The sequence below is a fragment of the Podarcis melisellensis genome (assembly GCF_964234715.1).
Source record: "Podarcis melisellensis genome assembly, chromosome: 11".
Classification (NCBI taxonomy): domain Eukaryota; kingdom Metazoa; phylum Chordata; class Lepidosauria; order Squamata; family Lacertidae; genus Podarcis; species Podarcis melisellensis.
The window spans coordinates 6,469,681-6,486,991 of NC_138543.1; the positions used below are offsets into that span (position 1 = coordinate 6,469,681).

The following is a 17,311-nucleotide window of genomic DNA, read 5'->3' on the forward strand; positions in this document are numbered from 1 at the left end:
CGCAGCGAAGCTGAGGGAAGGGTCACAGCTTAGTGGTGGAGCATCTGATTTGCATGCAGAAGGTCCTGGGTTCAATCCCTGACATCTCCATCAAAAATCATCCAAATCCTAATTTTCAAATTAGCCATTCTTTTTTATTAAGGGTTTCCGCGCTCCCGCTGCTCAGTCCCAGCGCCTGCCAACCTAGCAGTTCGAAAGCACCTCCGGGTGCAAGTAGATAAATAGGGACCGCTTACCAGCGGGAAGGTAAACGGCGTTTCCGTGTGCGGCTCTGGCTCGCCAGAGCAGCGATGTCACGCTGGCCACGTGACCCGGAAGTGTCTTCGGACAGCGCTGGCCCCTGGCCTCTTGAGTGAGATGGGCGCACAACCCCAGAGTCTGTCAAGACTGGCCCGTACGGGCAGGGGTACCTTTACCTTTACCTTTAATTGCCTAATATATTAACCCAGGATGGTTTTTGGTACTGTATTCATAATGGATGTTATGTTAGTCCTGTGACTGTGATCTGTTATACCCTGTCCTGGAACCTGCTGGTGAAGGCTGGGTAATAAATGTAATCAGCATCCATTAGACAAGGATTATGCTAAAAGGTCAGAAGATGGCACTCACGCATCATTGTTTGGTTTCACTTACCATCTGTGTGATGCTTTCATGAAACAAAATTCCTGAAGTGGAACCATCCCCATTTTACAAAGACATATTCTCTTGATTTTTCTCTAAACTTTTTAAGTATGATAAGTAAAACCATGAGTGGTTCATTGTCAGGATGCCATTGCCAAGTATACCTAACTCTCAAATACATATTCCTTTTAGCATATTTTCTCCTAAGGCACCAAAGATCGACGGGAGGATAGAATGCATGCTATTTAGAAGAAAGTCTGGATGTAATAAATATAAATGGGTATCTACTATATATTTTGGAAAGTGTTGTTTCTTTGCCTGTTCCCGGTGGATTTTCACACCTCTTAAGCTATCAAGCAAGTTTTGCATGATAGTTCCTGAGATCAAGGAGCAGGTTTTTGTCATTGTTTGGGTGCCATTTTGAATCAAGATGATGGACTGAACCTTTAAGAGCTGCACAGATTTTAACCACTGGTTTCAAAATTGCACTGATTTTCTTTCTTGTTAGAATTCCCAAGCAATGCTGGCCACTGTCTATTAGTTATAAATAAAGAAGGTACCAAAGCGAGTTCCTCTTGCATGCCATACATAGGGCCAGCCCCAACATCAGAAGCTCTGTGCAAAGATTTCCATTTGCGCAATTGAATTTTCCTTCCTCTGCTCCCCCCACCAGCCCCTCAAATTGGCTAGGGGTGTGTGTCAAAGGAACCCCCAAAGGAACACAGGGGGAGGAGAGGGGGAATCATTCTACCTGGAAAGCGCTGATGGAATGATTCGAAGAAGTTGGGTGGCCGTTTCTGAAATATAGTAAACATAATTGCCGTGAATAATATGGTGTGAGTTTAATTTCATGTAGGTGTAGATTTATTACGGTCTCACTCTAAATACTGCTGTTGTATCTTCCAGTAGTGACATCATTACATGGGCTGTTACAACCGTCAGCACGCCTTATCCTATGCCCCATGCTAGCATATCAAGTCTGAGGACTGTGCCATTAATGTGTTTTCCCCTCTAAATGTGATGATTATGATGCAAGCAATAATAACGCAGCGACTCTCCTTCTGCAAAGAACTTTATTGCACAATAAGGAGCATAACATTGAAGAATGGCTTTTTCAACATACTTTTATTAGGGAGTCCTGTCATTATAGTAACATATAAAACAATCAAGATGTTGACATAGAAATGTGAACTTTACAAAGATAAGGCCCAAGTTTACAGGTACATTTCCCCCTAGATTTTTGTGTGTGTTTGCATTTAACGAAATAAACCCCATTTAATTCTTCCCAGAGTTGTGTTTATAAATATTAGACAAATCACAAAATAGATTTCAAGTACATAACGTTTTACAATATATTCCAAGCACAGACAGAAATACACAATACTGTACCTATGGACTCTTCGTATGCCAGACACTTCCAGTACTGGAGACAAGACTTTGCTTCAGTCTATGCAGTACATGCTGTTGATTATATACACACTCTCTCCCAGCTTCTCTGTTCTCTCTGTTATGTAGAAAAGGTGTGTCCATAATTCCGTAGAATTCACCTTGGGAAAGCTCTACAGGATCAAGGATGTGTATATACATCTAGACATTCATGTACATACACTTGCATCTAACCCTACATGTACCCTTATTGCACAGTCCATTCTCTGAGGTAATCTGTTCCTCATGCAACCCAACCCTTCCCTAATCAAATCATACAAACAAATGTTTCTAATGTTCCTGGAGCTCTATGACATCAACAAGACTACATTTTAGAAGCCAGGAACCTAAGTGATTATAATTAAGGGGCTCAGTAAATTTATATATCTGTAGGACTCAGAATAGAACTTGGTTTTATTTTAGTCCACAATATGCGAAGTCTGTATTGCCTAATTCTATCATCATAGTGCCTAAAATGCAGGTGTCTGTTATCTTTGTTTTGGGAACCAAAGGCAGATGTGTCCTAAGTGGATTTATGTTTCAATAGAAAGGATTCAGCTAGGAGTTGTTAAAGAATTAAATATGCAATAAAAACTATTGATCAGCAACTGTTTGCAAGGGAACTGACGGTTTAAGAGAGGCAGAGAACAGCAGATAGTTACTGTTGAAAAAAGAATATTCTAAAAAGATATCTGGTACCTTTTAAAGGGATAGGGGGCAAGCAAATGTAAATTGCCCCCCCCCCAATTCTAAATTAGCCAACTGCTCAAAAAGAGGAAACAAATTGCAGTTTTACCTCCTGATCCAACAGCTACTTACATTCTCTAGAGCTAGAGAATATATATGAAGCTTCACCAGAGTGCCTGATGTTTCCCCAGGAAAGAATTGCTAAGCCTTCATTGGGCAAATTACAGACACAATCTGATGTGCAGTTGAGCATCAATGGGTTGCAGATGAATAAGAAGGGCTTAATCACATTCAGTTGTGACTTAGATTGTGCTGCTTTCACATGTTAAACATGATTCACACTCCTCATGGATGAAACACTATGAAGGCTCAACTGGTTAAATGATACACAACAACCTTATAACCTTACCACAATAGGTTGTTGTGAGGGGAAATGGTTTTTTTTAAAAAAATTGAGTACTTTATACACTGATAAATTCCATAAAAATCATAAATAGCAGCAATTCTTACAGCAATAATGGAACGAATGTTGTGTTTTTCATACTGGCAGAAAATCAGTCTATTGGCTTTAAGAGTCCTGCAGTTGATACAGTTAGATACAGGGGGGAATAGTCCTGTGTCAGGAAATCCGAACTGGAGAATACAAAGTATTTTTGTTTTGTTTTTCCCCAAAGTTGGGCACTGGGACTTACTGATCTTTTCTACACACGTGAGGTTTTATGCATTTATAGCCTCTTAGAAGTACTTGGAGCTACACAGGCACAAAACCTCCAGCACATCAAAGACAACGAAGATAACCACACACCACTGTCATAGGGACACATTTATGAGCGAACTATGTGCATCCATTGTCACTTATATTAGGTAAGAGAGTTAGCATGCACAAGAAATAATAACATAAAACGGTGACTCAGGATTTATCATGATGGAACAGTAATGAGTGGAATCAAGAACTAAGAAACTCTGGGATACATCATGATGAAATAGTAATAAAAGGTATCAAGAACTAAGAAAATCATCTTTAGATGCTTGGGATTCAGGGGGTAGGATGCATTTCATAAAGTCTGTCTCTGTTTTTAGAGACCAGTGTATTTTTATGTTCTATATATTTAAGTAGGCCTACCTAGACTTTTTGTTTTTTATATCTGCATGTTTCTATGTTATGTACAACAATCTACAGTTAATCCGAAAAACTCTTACAGAACCATACTTCCACTGCCCTGCAAAGACCTTTCATTACCATTGAGTCAAGTGGTGAACCACAGGAATAGCTGAACTGTCATCTTATGAAAAGTACTCACCTCTCTTCAGCTTTAGAACTGCCAGGACAGAACTACACATTATATGTCATGCATTTGGAAAGCCAAAATATCTGGCAGTTGACGTGATTGCAAGGGCGATAGAGATTTGCTGGGCAGGATCAATGAACAGAAAGAAGAGCTTAATTAAAGATTCTTTCCTGCATATTTCCCCTCTAGGCTGTTTTCCCATACAGCTGGGCATCTCCAAGTCTTGGAGCCTACCAAGGTGGGAGAGCATTGGGAAATGACCATGGTAAGAGAGAGAACAGTTGGGCACAAGAAGGCTTAAGCACTTCTTTCTGCCAGTTAATTCAACCCTGCAAGAAACCCCTACATCACCATTGTAAGGGAATTCCATGTTTGCTTTGCAATGTGTAGTTTGGACCTTAGAAACATGGTATTGTCATTTCAACTCTATCTAGCAGACCCTGCCTACTTTCCCCCTCATCTACTCACCACCTTGTGCAGATGTCTGAGAACCCCATTCTTCAATCTTTAAAAAAAACTTTGCTAAAACATTTTAAAAAACCAAGACATGCCTTTGTGCATTTATTTTAGTAATCTGTACACTTAAATATCTTCAGAAGTTGACTTTGCTAAAAATTTACCAAAATTTTGTAAACACATAAAAATATTATTATTTTTTTAATGAAAATTCAAACCAAGAAAGAAAACCTCAGCAATCAACATTGCTTGTATAGGCATTGGTTAGTGGAGATTGTTTCACTAAGGAGTATATTCAAACGCATCACCCTCTTTTTGTCGCTAATTAAATTTAGTACATCATGGCTTGTAATGGTAGAGATGATAAATTTCTGTTCTATTCAGTCATTGATAAAAACAAGCAAGCAAGAAAAAAATAACTGCTTTTTGGTTACTGAAAGGCCACCATGTAGCTAAATCAATAATTCAATTATTAAAAGGAAACTTAAGAACTTCATAGGTCCATTATGGATTAAAAATGAAGAACTACTTGCTGATGGCCTTAAATATGTTTATGAGCACCTAGCACTGACTGAAATTCACTAGTTTTGAATATAGCCCTTAGTCATGTCGCATATTCTTAATTTTTAGGAGCTGCCAAGCAAATGGCTAACAAAGTCTACTTTGCAGGCCACCCACTGCCTAAGAGGACAGTAATATTCAATGTGAAACTGCCGAAACTCTGGAGTCTGGCGGATTTCATGGAGGAAGGAGATATCGAGATCTGATTCCAAGAGCACAAGTAGAAGAGGGAAAACAACCAGGATTATTCCAAGCCCAACAAGAAGAAGTCTGGAAAAACTCTTCAGGACAGCATTTATCTTCATGTTGCCCATCAAAAAGTTATAGCTCCACCTAAGTGCTTTCCTGGCTTCTTTCAGCTCCTCCTCTTCTGCAACCAAAAAGGCATTTTCATCTGCCTCCAGTTCCTCAAATGAATCCGTATCTTCTTTTTCATGGTCTGCCCTTGGGGAGGTTTGAAAAAGCAGATCAATCTCCTCATCATTAACAGGAGTGGGGAGCAAGCTGCTGCTTGGATTGTACATCAATTCCGATATTGTTAAAGGCTCTTCCTTGATTTTCTCATCCTCCTCGATAGACAGATCTGAACTATCATCTGCCTCCTTAGCAGGAGAGTTAGATATCATAGGTATTGATACATCATCTTCTTTGGGCAGCTGGATACCTATAAAATAGAATTAAAATAGACTATTTAAGCTCTCAGTGAAACATTTCAAAGAGATGTTAACAAAATAGTACAAGAAAGGTTCCAGAAACAAGTGCTCATAAAATGAAAAATTGCTGAACTCAAAATTCTAACTGACATGAATGGATCTTCTTAACTTTTCAACTCAATCTATTGTGATATGTATATATTAGAATATTAAAAAAATAGAAATGCAAATCTACATTTTGCAAACTTTGAAGGTAATGTTAAGTTACTGCACAGTTGGCAGCAACCATAGTTTTGAAATCAAGCGGTTCTTTGTATTGTCAGATACATTCAACATGTATCTGCTGAAAAATGTGTAATAATATGCAGCATTAGTTTAGCATCTGTTGGTTACAATATATACATATAAAAATAGATATTCTCCCAACTTTATGATACTGTTTCTCAGGACAGAATAATAAATCACTGTTCCATGTGACAAGATACTACATAATACAGTGTTGTGTGCAATAAAACATTAAGGTCGTACTTCTGTCTTTTAACTTCAAACCTGACTGAAAAGAGTTCTATGAGTAAGGGATCTGATAAAAAGGTTATTTAAAAATAAACTTTTAAAAAACTTCTTCCCTCTTATAAGATTATACATCTCTGTGTAGAGACTATTGTTAGTGGAGTGCCTTAAACATGAAAAAAAGATGAATTAAAATATGACATATTTTTTTCTTAAATAACACATGTGTGAATGAATGCAAACCTGAACTCTGACTGAACTTAGAAGGAGCAAACACTGTTTTCTGTATTTGGCCACCAAAGAAGACCAAGAAGTTGAAATGTGTCTGCCAATCTGAGTTTTAATCCACAATGTTTACATTTCAGTGTGATCTGTAATCCTAGTAGCAATATGTTTAAAATGCAGCAATACACCTTTGCTGTAAGAGTTTTAGGGGAAATTATTTGTTTATAATTTTGTAAATATTTCAGTAATTGTGAATTTAAATAAATCTTTATAGAACTATTTGATATCAACACATTTTGGTTATTTTTCACTTTGGCTTTTACATTTCCCCCTTCAACATTGTGTCTGCATCATGTCTTAGCTATTTTCACTAGTACCATGATAACTGTACTCATCCCATATACCTTCCCACCCCCATCATGCCCTCTTGCAAATTAGGTTAGACAATAGAAAAGAAGGAGAAAGCTCAAAGGCAAAGTTCAAGAAATCAAAATTCATTGAAAGCTCTGGTTTTGGTATCAAACTTCATAACACTGTTCCATTTGAATTAATTATGTAAGAGAAACATTAAACTCAGATAAGCACTAATAGAAAGCACACACAAAGCAATTAAAAATCTCAGCTTGTATTATCTACATGCATTCACTATTCATGAACTGCAGAAACACTATCCCAATCTCAGCTTCTGCAAAATAAGTATTTAGACTCCAACTGCGGAGAACAGGATTTTTTTCAGATGGAACTGAAGTGAAGCAACTGCATGACCAACTATGTTGTGCACAAATTTGGCAGAATTCCTAGATCCTATCATCAGTTACCATTCCTGAATGATTAACATGAGATTAAGGTTACTAATGTGCCCCCACATAAACATGATGAATTATTGTTCTTCCAAATCAGTTATCTGAGTATGCACAGCACAATGCGGGGGGAATAATTATTTTCTGTTTTGTAAGGCTCAGAATGCCATTTATACAAATGCAGCTATTTAGATGGTGAAAGGGGAGAATAGATAGTGAAACAAATAAACTTTTTGCGAGATGTTGCAGCTCCTAAATCAAAATCACGCATTCATTTTCAAGTACTTAATGGTCACCTGAGAACGTATTACCAATGTACAAAATCTATGCTTTTCAACTGTTTCTACACTTTCTTCGGCTGTAAGAAGAGAAAGCACACTTGTCTTCCGTACTGCCCGGTGACCAGAACAAATCACGAAACTTTGGTTACAGCTCATGGTTGGTCTGGATTGAGATAAACCACAAGCCAGGGTTCCATGAGTGCACTATGCCAAACCATGGCTTAAAGACCAGCACCAAACACATTGCAACATGACCACACTCTTCTCCCTGGAAGCCTACACATTCATGCTAAATCATAGCTTGGTTTAGTGTTATGTGCAAACTGGTTCAGTGTGTATCACCCTTTCTATAATATCTGCCCACTCTCCTCCTTGCCATTTTCCTCACTGTCCTTCCATTCTAGTCTCTGGGGTGGAGACAATTGTCAATTTCATCCATGTTCTTCTCTGGCCTGTGGGTGAAACTGGCAAACTCCAAAGAAAGCCTTATCAGCGTTTCCCCCCCCCCCCAAAAAAGGATAGAAATATGTATAGCAGTGTCGGTGTGAATATATAGGCCCACATGTCCATTTCAAGGGCAAAAACACACTGCTACAAATGATAATAATTTTTTCCAACCACATCGGTTTCAGGAGACCAGAGCAAGGGAGAGTGAAGGAAATAGCTGATGTATTTAAAGCATATAACTGACGTGTCAAATTTACAGAGCCACAGCTTTCCCCAAATGTATACAGTTCTATATGGAGAAAGAAGCAGAAAACTAATAAAGCATTTCAGGCAGAATGCATCTGTTCAAAGGTAAAACTGCAGTAGGAAGATTGAAGTGGAACCGTACATGCATTTTTCTACCTGCAATACCATAAATTAAAATATTGTGCAGAGTCAATGAAAATTGCATTTCTGTCTTACACACACCACAGATTCATCAATCATTTAAATGGCACATGTGACACTGAACTTATAAATTATCTCAGAATGGCTGCTGACCTAGATGTAAATTCTACTGCTATCATTACATCTTCTCATTGTCTAAAACATTTTCTGTAGTCACACTGGTACTTTGAGCAGCAACAGTTTCATTTGGCTTTCATCTTGAGATTTCAATCTTTTCTGTGTCTGATAAAGGCATATATGCATTCCCAGCTGTTTCATGCAGGTGCTGGGCAGCGAACCAGCAATTCTTAATTCCCTGCATAGTGACATAGTTGATGTAGTATTAATAACCACCATGAAGTGCATTCTACCACCAACACTGCTTTTCCGTAGATGAATTAGCAGAATCGTGCTTATCCAAACACCATTTCCTATCAATTGAATCCAGACTTAGCATCCATGATAGTCCACCTCCTTATGGTGGCACTGAGTGGGCAACGTTCTCCATCAGCAACCAGCAGTAGTGTAGCATCAGAATTCTCCATCTTTCTTACAATGACCCTCTCTAAGGTGTGAATGGGAAGCAATTTACTGCTGGCAGTATATGTGAATGGGACCTTAGCTAGAGATCTTTTCTAAAGAGATACTGACAGCTGCAATAGGGTGCCATGTGTACTTGCCTGACTCATGCAACCCCAGTAACTGTATATGCTTTGATGGGGCCAGATATCAGATACTGGAAATACCTGTGTGGTTTTTAGTCAACAGCAATGGATGGATAGAGGATTCTAGACACAGACATTGAAGAAGAGGCTAGCTCCATCTGACACCCCAGACATCTTCCCATCAGAGCAGCTCTGCCCAACTTCCACTCATTGAGTCCTTTCTGCCTGGGATCTTCTCTCAGAACCTGATGCTTTGCTTTCGACTTTGCTGATCTCTCTAAAACAGGCATAGGCAAACTCAGCCCTCCAGTTATTTTGGGACTACAATTCCCATCATCCCTGACCACTGGTCCTGTTAGCTAGGGATGGGGGGAGTTGTAGTCCCAAACTGAATTGCCCTCCCTAAAGTGGCCTTCAGAGCTTCAGCACTGAATACGTTTAGGCACTGTTAAGAGCTCTGCTTACATGGTAGCCTTCGGAGAGAGTTGAGGATTGCTTGGTTGTGCCTTCTCTTTTGATATTATTATTATTATTATTATTATTATTATTATTATTATTATTATTATTCCCCTCCTGCTTTACTCAAATGTTGCTTCCTTCACTTGGAGTGCTGCTGCTGTTGTTTATATTATTTGAAATATTCTTTTATTGTTGTAATATGGTTCTGTGTTACTGTAAACTTCTTCTGTCTTAAGAAGAAGCAGGTGGATTTTATTTAGTTCACAATAAATATTTACAACCCTGATATTTTAGGCTGCAATTCAAACCTCCCCTGCCTGGGTTTATAGGATGGCGCCCTGCTACTCATGGAAACAGAGGCAGATGGCGGGGGCAGTAAGACTACTAAGACAGTCTAGAGCTGGTGCAGCAATCAGATCCAGACTGGGCATAATGCTGTCATGTGCTGGCAGTGAGACTAGTTTAGCTCCTCCCCACCTTCAAAATGCCCTGTTTCAAGATCTTCTGCTGATAAATATCTAGTGGGCATCTCACTGACGGCACTCCTGCCTGCATGTTACATGGGCCAAAGGGGGAGTGCCACTCTGTCAGTGATACAGGGGACTGATCCAGAAGAACTGGAGGAACACATCCAACCAATCTAATATCAACCCCCCTAGCCTGCTGCAAAGGAGGCTGGATTGCTCTGTTACATAATGACAAGAAAGAGCACCAGTGCTTTAATTTGACCTGCAAATTTGTTGGGTTGGATTTTAAAAAAAATAAAAATGTCTTACAATTAATAAATTAATTAATACTTTCTTTTTAAAATATCTATTAGCTTTGGTGAACTACATTTGACAAAATCTGAATTTTGACTAAGATCATGAGCTGCTTTTTTTTTTTTTTTTTTTACAAAAAAGTAAAACATCACAGTGATTTTAATATTATTCCACGGAGAATAAAACATCCCAGATTCATCACACAATGCTGTATTTTTTTCCACACAGAGACTGTAATGTTTTTGAAAATCTTTTTGCTATTTCTCAACTCAAAACTGTCTTCTCAATGTCATGCAGTTTTAAGAAAAGTTAGTATTAATTAATGCTTTCTGTGAGAGTTTTGTTTTCAGCACAAAATTAAAGTTTGTAGCTCTTTGTGCTTGGTTGCATGGAATTCCAAGGCTAAACATTAAACGCCATGGGAGTGAACCATCTGTAGTTCATAGTTTATTGAATTCAGTTTCTTAGATTCATAGTTCTGTGTGTAAATTTCAGAAATAACTTTTTTTAAAAAAACAACAACAAAACTTTATACCTATAGTTTCTTTTTCTTTGTCAACTCAAGTAGTTGGATGGAATGATGATTCCATTTACTCCTGAATTGCCTCACTGAAAAGTGATTACTTCTGAAACTTTTGGGTGATATTTTAAGTCAATTGATTTCAATGTGTCTACTCTGAGTACGACTTTTATATCACCCTTCCCCACCCCCTACTTCTCCTATCCTATTCTGTGTCCGGGTTTTTTTTGGGGGGAGGGGGTGACTGTTCAGATATTAATATTAGCTTACTGCACACAAAATGTGGACCTTTATTAGTATGACAAACTGAAAGCAGACCTTTCTGTCCATAAAACAACTAAGCAAAATTGCAATTCAACTTACCAGCACTTGTAGCTGTGATCCTAGACCCATGTCTCAGCAGGCGAATGCACACATCTTTGCTACAATGGTTAACCATTCGCAAATGAATACTTCTCCTGGTTTGGATTTTGACTAGGCATTTCACCATATTGAATAATTGCTGTTATTTTCTGTGGCAGCCTTATGAACTAGTCACCCATACTGGCTGTGACCTTTGCTAAGTTTCCACTGCGTTCAGGCTGGGAGAGTCCTGCTGAATGAATCAAATAACAGGCTTCGAACACAGCCAATAGAAATAGCCCACCAGAGAACAGAGTAGAAGGCTATTTTTAGAGCTTTCCAACTGTCTTATAATACACAATACAATTAACTTCAAATACCAACCATTTCCTTAGCAGTTGCTAGTAAACAGCTGCACCGCACATACCGGTCTAAAGCCTTTAAACTAGTTTACTGCACAATCATGCAGAGTAGCGGATCAACAGGCAGTAGAACAACTCTCATATTTAAGTAAAAGCAAATTGTATTGACCTCTCAAGCATCCTCACTAAGCAGCCGGCTCTTCCGTTTCTTTAATTCTTACTTCAAGCTTCTAGTGGTAAGGTATAATGAACGAAGAAATTAAAAGGTTGCATTTAATCACTAAAATGTCAGAGAAACAATTGTGACTTTAATATTTTCAGGTTTTCCATTGTCGGGATTTTCGGCACAGTAACCATATTTAAGGGTTTAGAGTGGGGTGTGCAGTCTTTACAGTTTACTAGCAACTGCTAAAGAAAAGACTGGCACCTGAAGTTTATTATATTGTGCAGAAAAAAATGACCTGTGCAAAGCGAAGAGTGATAGCAAAGCACCCGGGACATGGCTGCAACATCCGCTACATTTTCTAGAGCAAACCCATTCTGCATTGTAGAGAAAGAACTAATCTGCAACGGACAGAAATTCTGATCTAGTTCTTCTTGCCAGGCCAAACTATTGACCACAAAAGGGTTGGATATGTAAAAGTAAAGTAAACATAAAGGACCCATGGATGGTTAAATCCAGTCAAACTTGACAATGGGGTGCGGCGCTCATCTCGCTTTCAGGCGAGGGAGCCGGTGTTCATCCACAGACAGCTTTCTGGGTCATGGGGCCAGCAGGACTAAGCCGCTTCTGGCGCAACGGGACACCATGATGAGTGCCAGAGCACATGGAAACACTGTTTACTGATATGGACATCTCTTCAGCATGTGACACTCTATATGTGAAACTAACACACAAGGAGTGACGAGCACACCAAATTCCAATCTGCACAAGTTGGAGGGCGAGGTTCTGAAGGTAATCATTACCAGAGGACCTCTGGTAATCATGGATGTTCCCTGTGTGATTAAGAACCCTGGGCTCCAAATCTCTATAGGCAAGGGGTCTTCAACCCTCCCAATAAAATATTTGAACCCCCCCCCCCAAAAAAAGTTGATGGACATTCAAATACTGTATGTGCACCGCTTCATGTGATTGATTATGGGGGAAGGGCTTACCTGCCCCCCTCCAATATTTTATTCAAGTTGGCACCCCTGGTTGTGAGGATGAGGGAGAACCACGTATGCCACCCTAAGTTCCCATGAAGAAAAGTGGAACATATAAGCAAATAATAAAATAATAAATAAAGTTTATTATTATTAAAGTTTGGCAAAAGATAAGACATTAGGAAGAAAGCACACTCTGAAGAGTTGATGTTTCTTGAATAGCTGAAGGCAAAAATCTGGCCTGGGTAAAATACAGCAGAATCTGGGGCCATCTGTGTGTCCCATCTGTCAATTGTTATGCTGAGTCGTTGAGAGTTTAGGGGAAATGCAACTAGGAGTGCAAAAAGAACAGACTGAGTCTCCTGGAGAGGATTACAGCACTATGGTAGGATACAGGTGTTGTGCGTAGAGATGGGGGAGGAATTTGAACCTACCTAATTTACACTTTCCCAAACAATATGCAAACCGAAATGCAGCCATCCTTCAAGATTCACACTTTTTTGAATTTTGTAGTGCAGATTTCCAGCCAAGTAATGTGTGCAAAAATGCATGTACTAGGGTAAACAGTAGATAAAAATGCATATATTAGTAATATTTAAAATGTGTTACATTAGGAGATATTGCCTGGTTAAAAAAAAATGCAGAACAGGTAGAATTGCTCTGAAAAAATGTGTATATTAGGAGGAATTTGCTGAAGTGTTTTCACCAGGACTTTAAAAGAAACTGCAACCTTACATGGAAATGTGAAGAGCCAATCTTAAGGTTCTAAAAATGAAAATCTTGCCCATCTCTAGCTTCATGCAGAAAGTCTTGGGTGTAATCACCAGAATCTTCTGGAGAGACTAGAGTTAAAACCTAGAGAGCCACTCCCAAATAGTTTAATAGGACAATGTCAGCTTGGAATGTGGCAGCTTCCTATGTTCTTATGAATTATTCTATCTCAAAGGAAAAGTTAATAAGGGTCAGGTTAGATGTAGAATGAGGAGATAATGTTTGACTCAAAATTATCATGCTGTCCACAATCCATCAGACAGAACCAATGCCATTTTTGCAAGTCAGCAAAAGACATGTTGAGTCCCACAAATGGCAATTTTGTTTACTATGCATACCATGTTCCATTGGAACCTCTGTTTCTACTAGGCAACAGTAGAAGGCACAGACAAATTTCAGAGTGTACATGAGCAATTATGTTGATTTCATTTCCCACTCGAGCATTTCAGTGGATTCTCCATTAACTGTCTCTTTCTGGGGAAGAGGAACAACTGCTTTGGACTGTTGTGTCATATTTTCAGACACAGCATCCCTGTGTCATCCTCTGATGCAAAAAAACACCCCTTGGAGCAGTTTCTAGGATATAAAAAGCAAGTGTCTAACTGCCAACAAGTGGTGCTGATGTGCTATTTTTATAATGCATAAAATCATAAGGGCCTCACCAAGTTATTAACATGTTCCCTAATTCATAGACAAGCCTCCCGAGGTGAGCAAATGGATCGATGAAGGTGGTGAATTATGTTCAAGGTCAAGAGATACACTTGTGTAAAATAAATAAAAAAAATCGTATCATATTACATGGAAAAACCCACATATGGAGGGCTGAAGAATTTGTGCTGAAATGTATAGCCTGAAATCATACAGCTGAGTCAGCCACACACATTCATAGCCATTAAATCAAACTGTCTACAAGCAGGAAACAGATCCTTTCTCTTCACAAATGCACTCCTCGTGTTGAAAATCATTACTGCGGTCAGGTGTCAAAGACATTTCTGGCGACTGAATTCCAGCCGTCATCTGTGTTCAGGCCTGGTTGCTTCAGTGACACCAAACATACAGAAAACAATCCTCGCTGAAGCCACGGAGCTAAAATAACCTTAGCTCTCATTCAGAAACAACAGCCAACAAATCTGTTGTTTTAGCCTGTCTCTTTGGAAGATGTGGCCCTCTGTTTTTAGGTAATGCTTGCTAATGATTTCTCCCACTTTCTCTCTCTCTCTTTTTGGAAAATTCATATTTTTGAAAATTCACTGCTCACATGCACACACCTATAATTTTGCTCCCTTCAGCAACTGGTATTCAGAGGCATATTGCTTTGGAACATTTCTGCTCCATTTAGCTATTGAAAGGCTTGCCTTAGTATCTTGCTGGTTAAATGTGGCTTCTTTGCAGCGGAAGTGCTAGCTTTGCTGAATACATATAGAGCTCTCCATAATGCACGCTCTATTTTTGTGAATGTCATCTAGATCCTTAACAACAACTGCATTAAACCAAGGCTACACGAGCACCAACTTGCAGCAATGCCTACTATTTCAAGAACATTTCCTTATGTGTATTAATGGTTGGGGGGTGTCCATTGAAATATGTACTTTGCTCCCACTCTCCAGAATTAGAAGTGCACATCTTTGCATTTTAAAAGAGGCACAGGCTATTCCTATTGCTGCAAGGCATCCCAAGGCATCTGTACAATTACTGTATTTGTTGCTCTATAAGACTCACCTTTTCCCTCCTAAAAAGTAAGGGGAAATGTGTGTGTGTCTTATGGAGCGAATGCAGGCTGCGCAGCTATCCCAGAAGCCAGAACAGCAAAAGGGATTGCTGCTTTCACTGCGCAGAGATCCCTCTTGCTGTTCTGGCTTCTGAGATTCAGAATATTTTTTTTTCTTGTTTTCCTCCTCCAAAAACTAGGTGTGTCTTGTGGTCTGGTGCATCTTATAGAGCGAAATATACGGTAACTATCACCTACTGTTGCAGGACTGGGGCTAACCCACCATATAACTGAGAAGGGGTGGGGGTACTGCATATCTATACTATGGACCAGCAGCAAAGCCCCTGTCATCAGGACAGCAACCTTTTATAAGGAACATGAGATCACAGAGATCCAAGGTGATTCCAGCAGCTTCATGTGGACTGTATTAATAGTTCATGACTCACAGAATCCTCTTGGATAGAGATTTCAAAAGCACCAAGCCCTTCACGAATCTAATGACTAAGGGAGAATATACTGCCAATTTATTCATGGCAGTCTGCAGAAGCAGATATGGGAACATAGGAAGTTGCCTCCTACAGAGTCAAACCATTGGTCCATCAGCTCAGCAATGACTGGCAGCAGGTCTTCAGGGTTTCAGACAGGCTTCTCTCCCAGCCTTAGCAGGAGATGCTGGGGAATGAACCTGGGGGGCTTCTGCATACAAGGCAGATGCTTTATCACTGAGTTATAGCCCTCCCTCTGGACCAAACTGGAATAAGCGTGATAGCAAGGCCAGAATGCAGTATGTTGAAAATCCTGTACTACTCTTATTCCCCAAATGACCAGTGTTTAAACCGAAGTAGCAATCTTCAGAGAAAGGTTCAGGGTTCTGGAAAATACCACTGTGAGTAATCCATAAATCCAGTCCCCAAATAATAATAATAATAATAATAATAATAATAATAATAATAATAATAATAATAATTTATTTATACCCTGCCCATCTGGCTGGACTTCCCCAGCCACTCTGGATGGCTTCCAACAAAATATTAAATGCATCAAACATTAAAAGCTTCCCTAAACAGGGCTGCCTTCAGATGTCTTCTAAAAGTCTGGTAGTTGTTTTTCTCTTTGACATCTGCTGGGAGGGTGTTCCACAGGGCGGGCGCCACTACTGAGAAGGCTCTCTGCCTGGTTCCCTGTAACTTGGCTTCTCACAGCAAGGGAACCACCAGAAGGCCCTCGGCGCCGGACCTCAGTGTCCGGGTAAAACGATGGGGGTGGAGATGCTCCTTCAGGTGTACTGGGCCGAGGCCGTTTAGGGCTTTAAAGGTCAGCACCAACACTTTGAATTGTGCTTGGAAATATGGCCATGTTTTAATGAGGAAGACAGTGTACACTATGTCTGCCTGATTCTTCATCTATCACACAAACAAATGCATTTTTTAACCCAGTAGACACACACATATATATCTGCAATATATATATACAGTAGTTATTTAGCCAGCCCTCCTCTAGCCACCAAATGCCCAAGACACCCCAAAGCATCACTCACCGAGACACCTGGGGGCACGAACACAGGAGGGAGAATCATGCGGTACGGAGAAGGAGCCAGATTCCCAAGCTGCCAGGCTTCCAGGGAGGAACACAGGGATGGGGTCATGCTGGACCAGGTGAGAACTGATGGCAGGGTCTTCCCCTGCCAGAGTATAAAAGGAGCAGCAGCAGTGAGAGCAAGATCCCAGCCGGAGAAGCTTCTCAGCCACCCAGCTAAAGAAGCTGAAGACTTTTTAAAGTTTAGGAAGGTCTAAGGAACCAGTAAAAGAAAAAAGCCAAGGAGGCTTTCAGGATAGGAATAATATCAGCTGCATGCTCTGAAGGAACACATTAAAAAGAAAACCTGAGCTTTCGTTAAACTGTGCATTTCATGTAGGGACAAAGGTAGAAGATCGGGGAGAAAGGAGGGAGGACTGGAGATGGGGAAATTCCGTCACATACATCCACATCATGAAAGCTGGAAATAGGGGATGTTGCCCAGGAATAACAAAATAACGGGAGAACTGTGAAGTTAGGACAATAATATCACCACCTATACCACCCTGTGAAACAAATAAGTTTAGATGTTGCAGCTCCGCATTAAAGAAAGAGAAAGAGATTGAACAGCACAGTTCCACTCTGATGGTGCTTAGTTAATATCAGTTCACATACAAACCTTCC

The 17,311-nt window shown here is 39.8% G+C and overlaps 1 protein-coding gene across 2 annotated transcripts in view; it reads right to left on the reverse strand.

Moving 5' to 3' along the window:
* Positions 1-1,727: 1,727 nt before the first annotated feature.
* Positions 1,728-17,311, reverse strand: part of FRMD3 (FERM domain containing 3) — a 124,909-nt gene continuing 109,325 nt past the window's right edge. Inside the window, exons 14-15 of one of the 2 annotated variants that reach the window (XM_081930592.1) lie at positions 16,650-16,793; positions 1,728-5,703 (exon numbers count right to left, since the gene is read on the reverse strand). In XM_081930592.1, coding sequence (XP_081786718.1) covers positions 5,105-5,703; positions 16,650-16,793 — 743 coding nt within the window. In that variant the 3' untranslated portion in view covers positions 1,728-5,104. The remainder of the gene's footprint in view (positions 5,704-16,649; positions 16,794-17,311) is intronic. The other variant, XM_081930593.1, reaches the window with a different exon arrangement.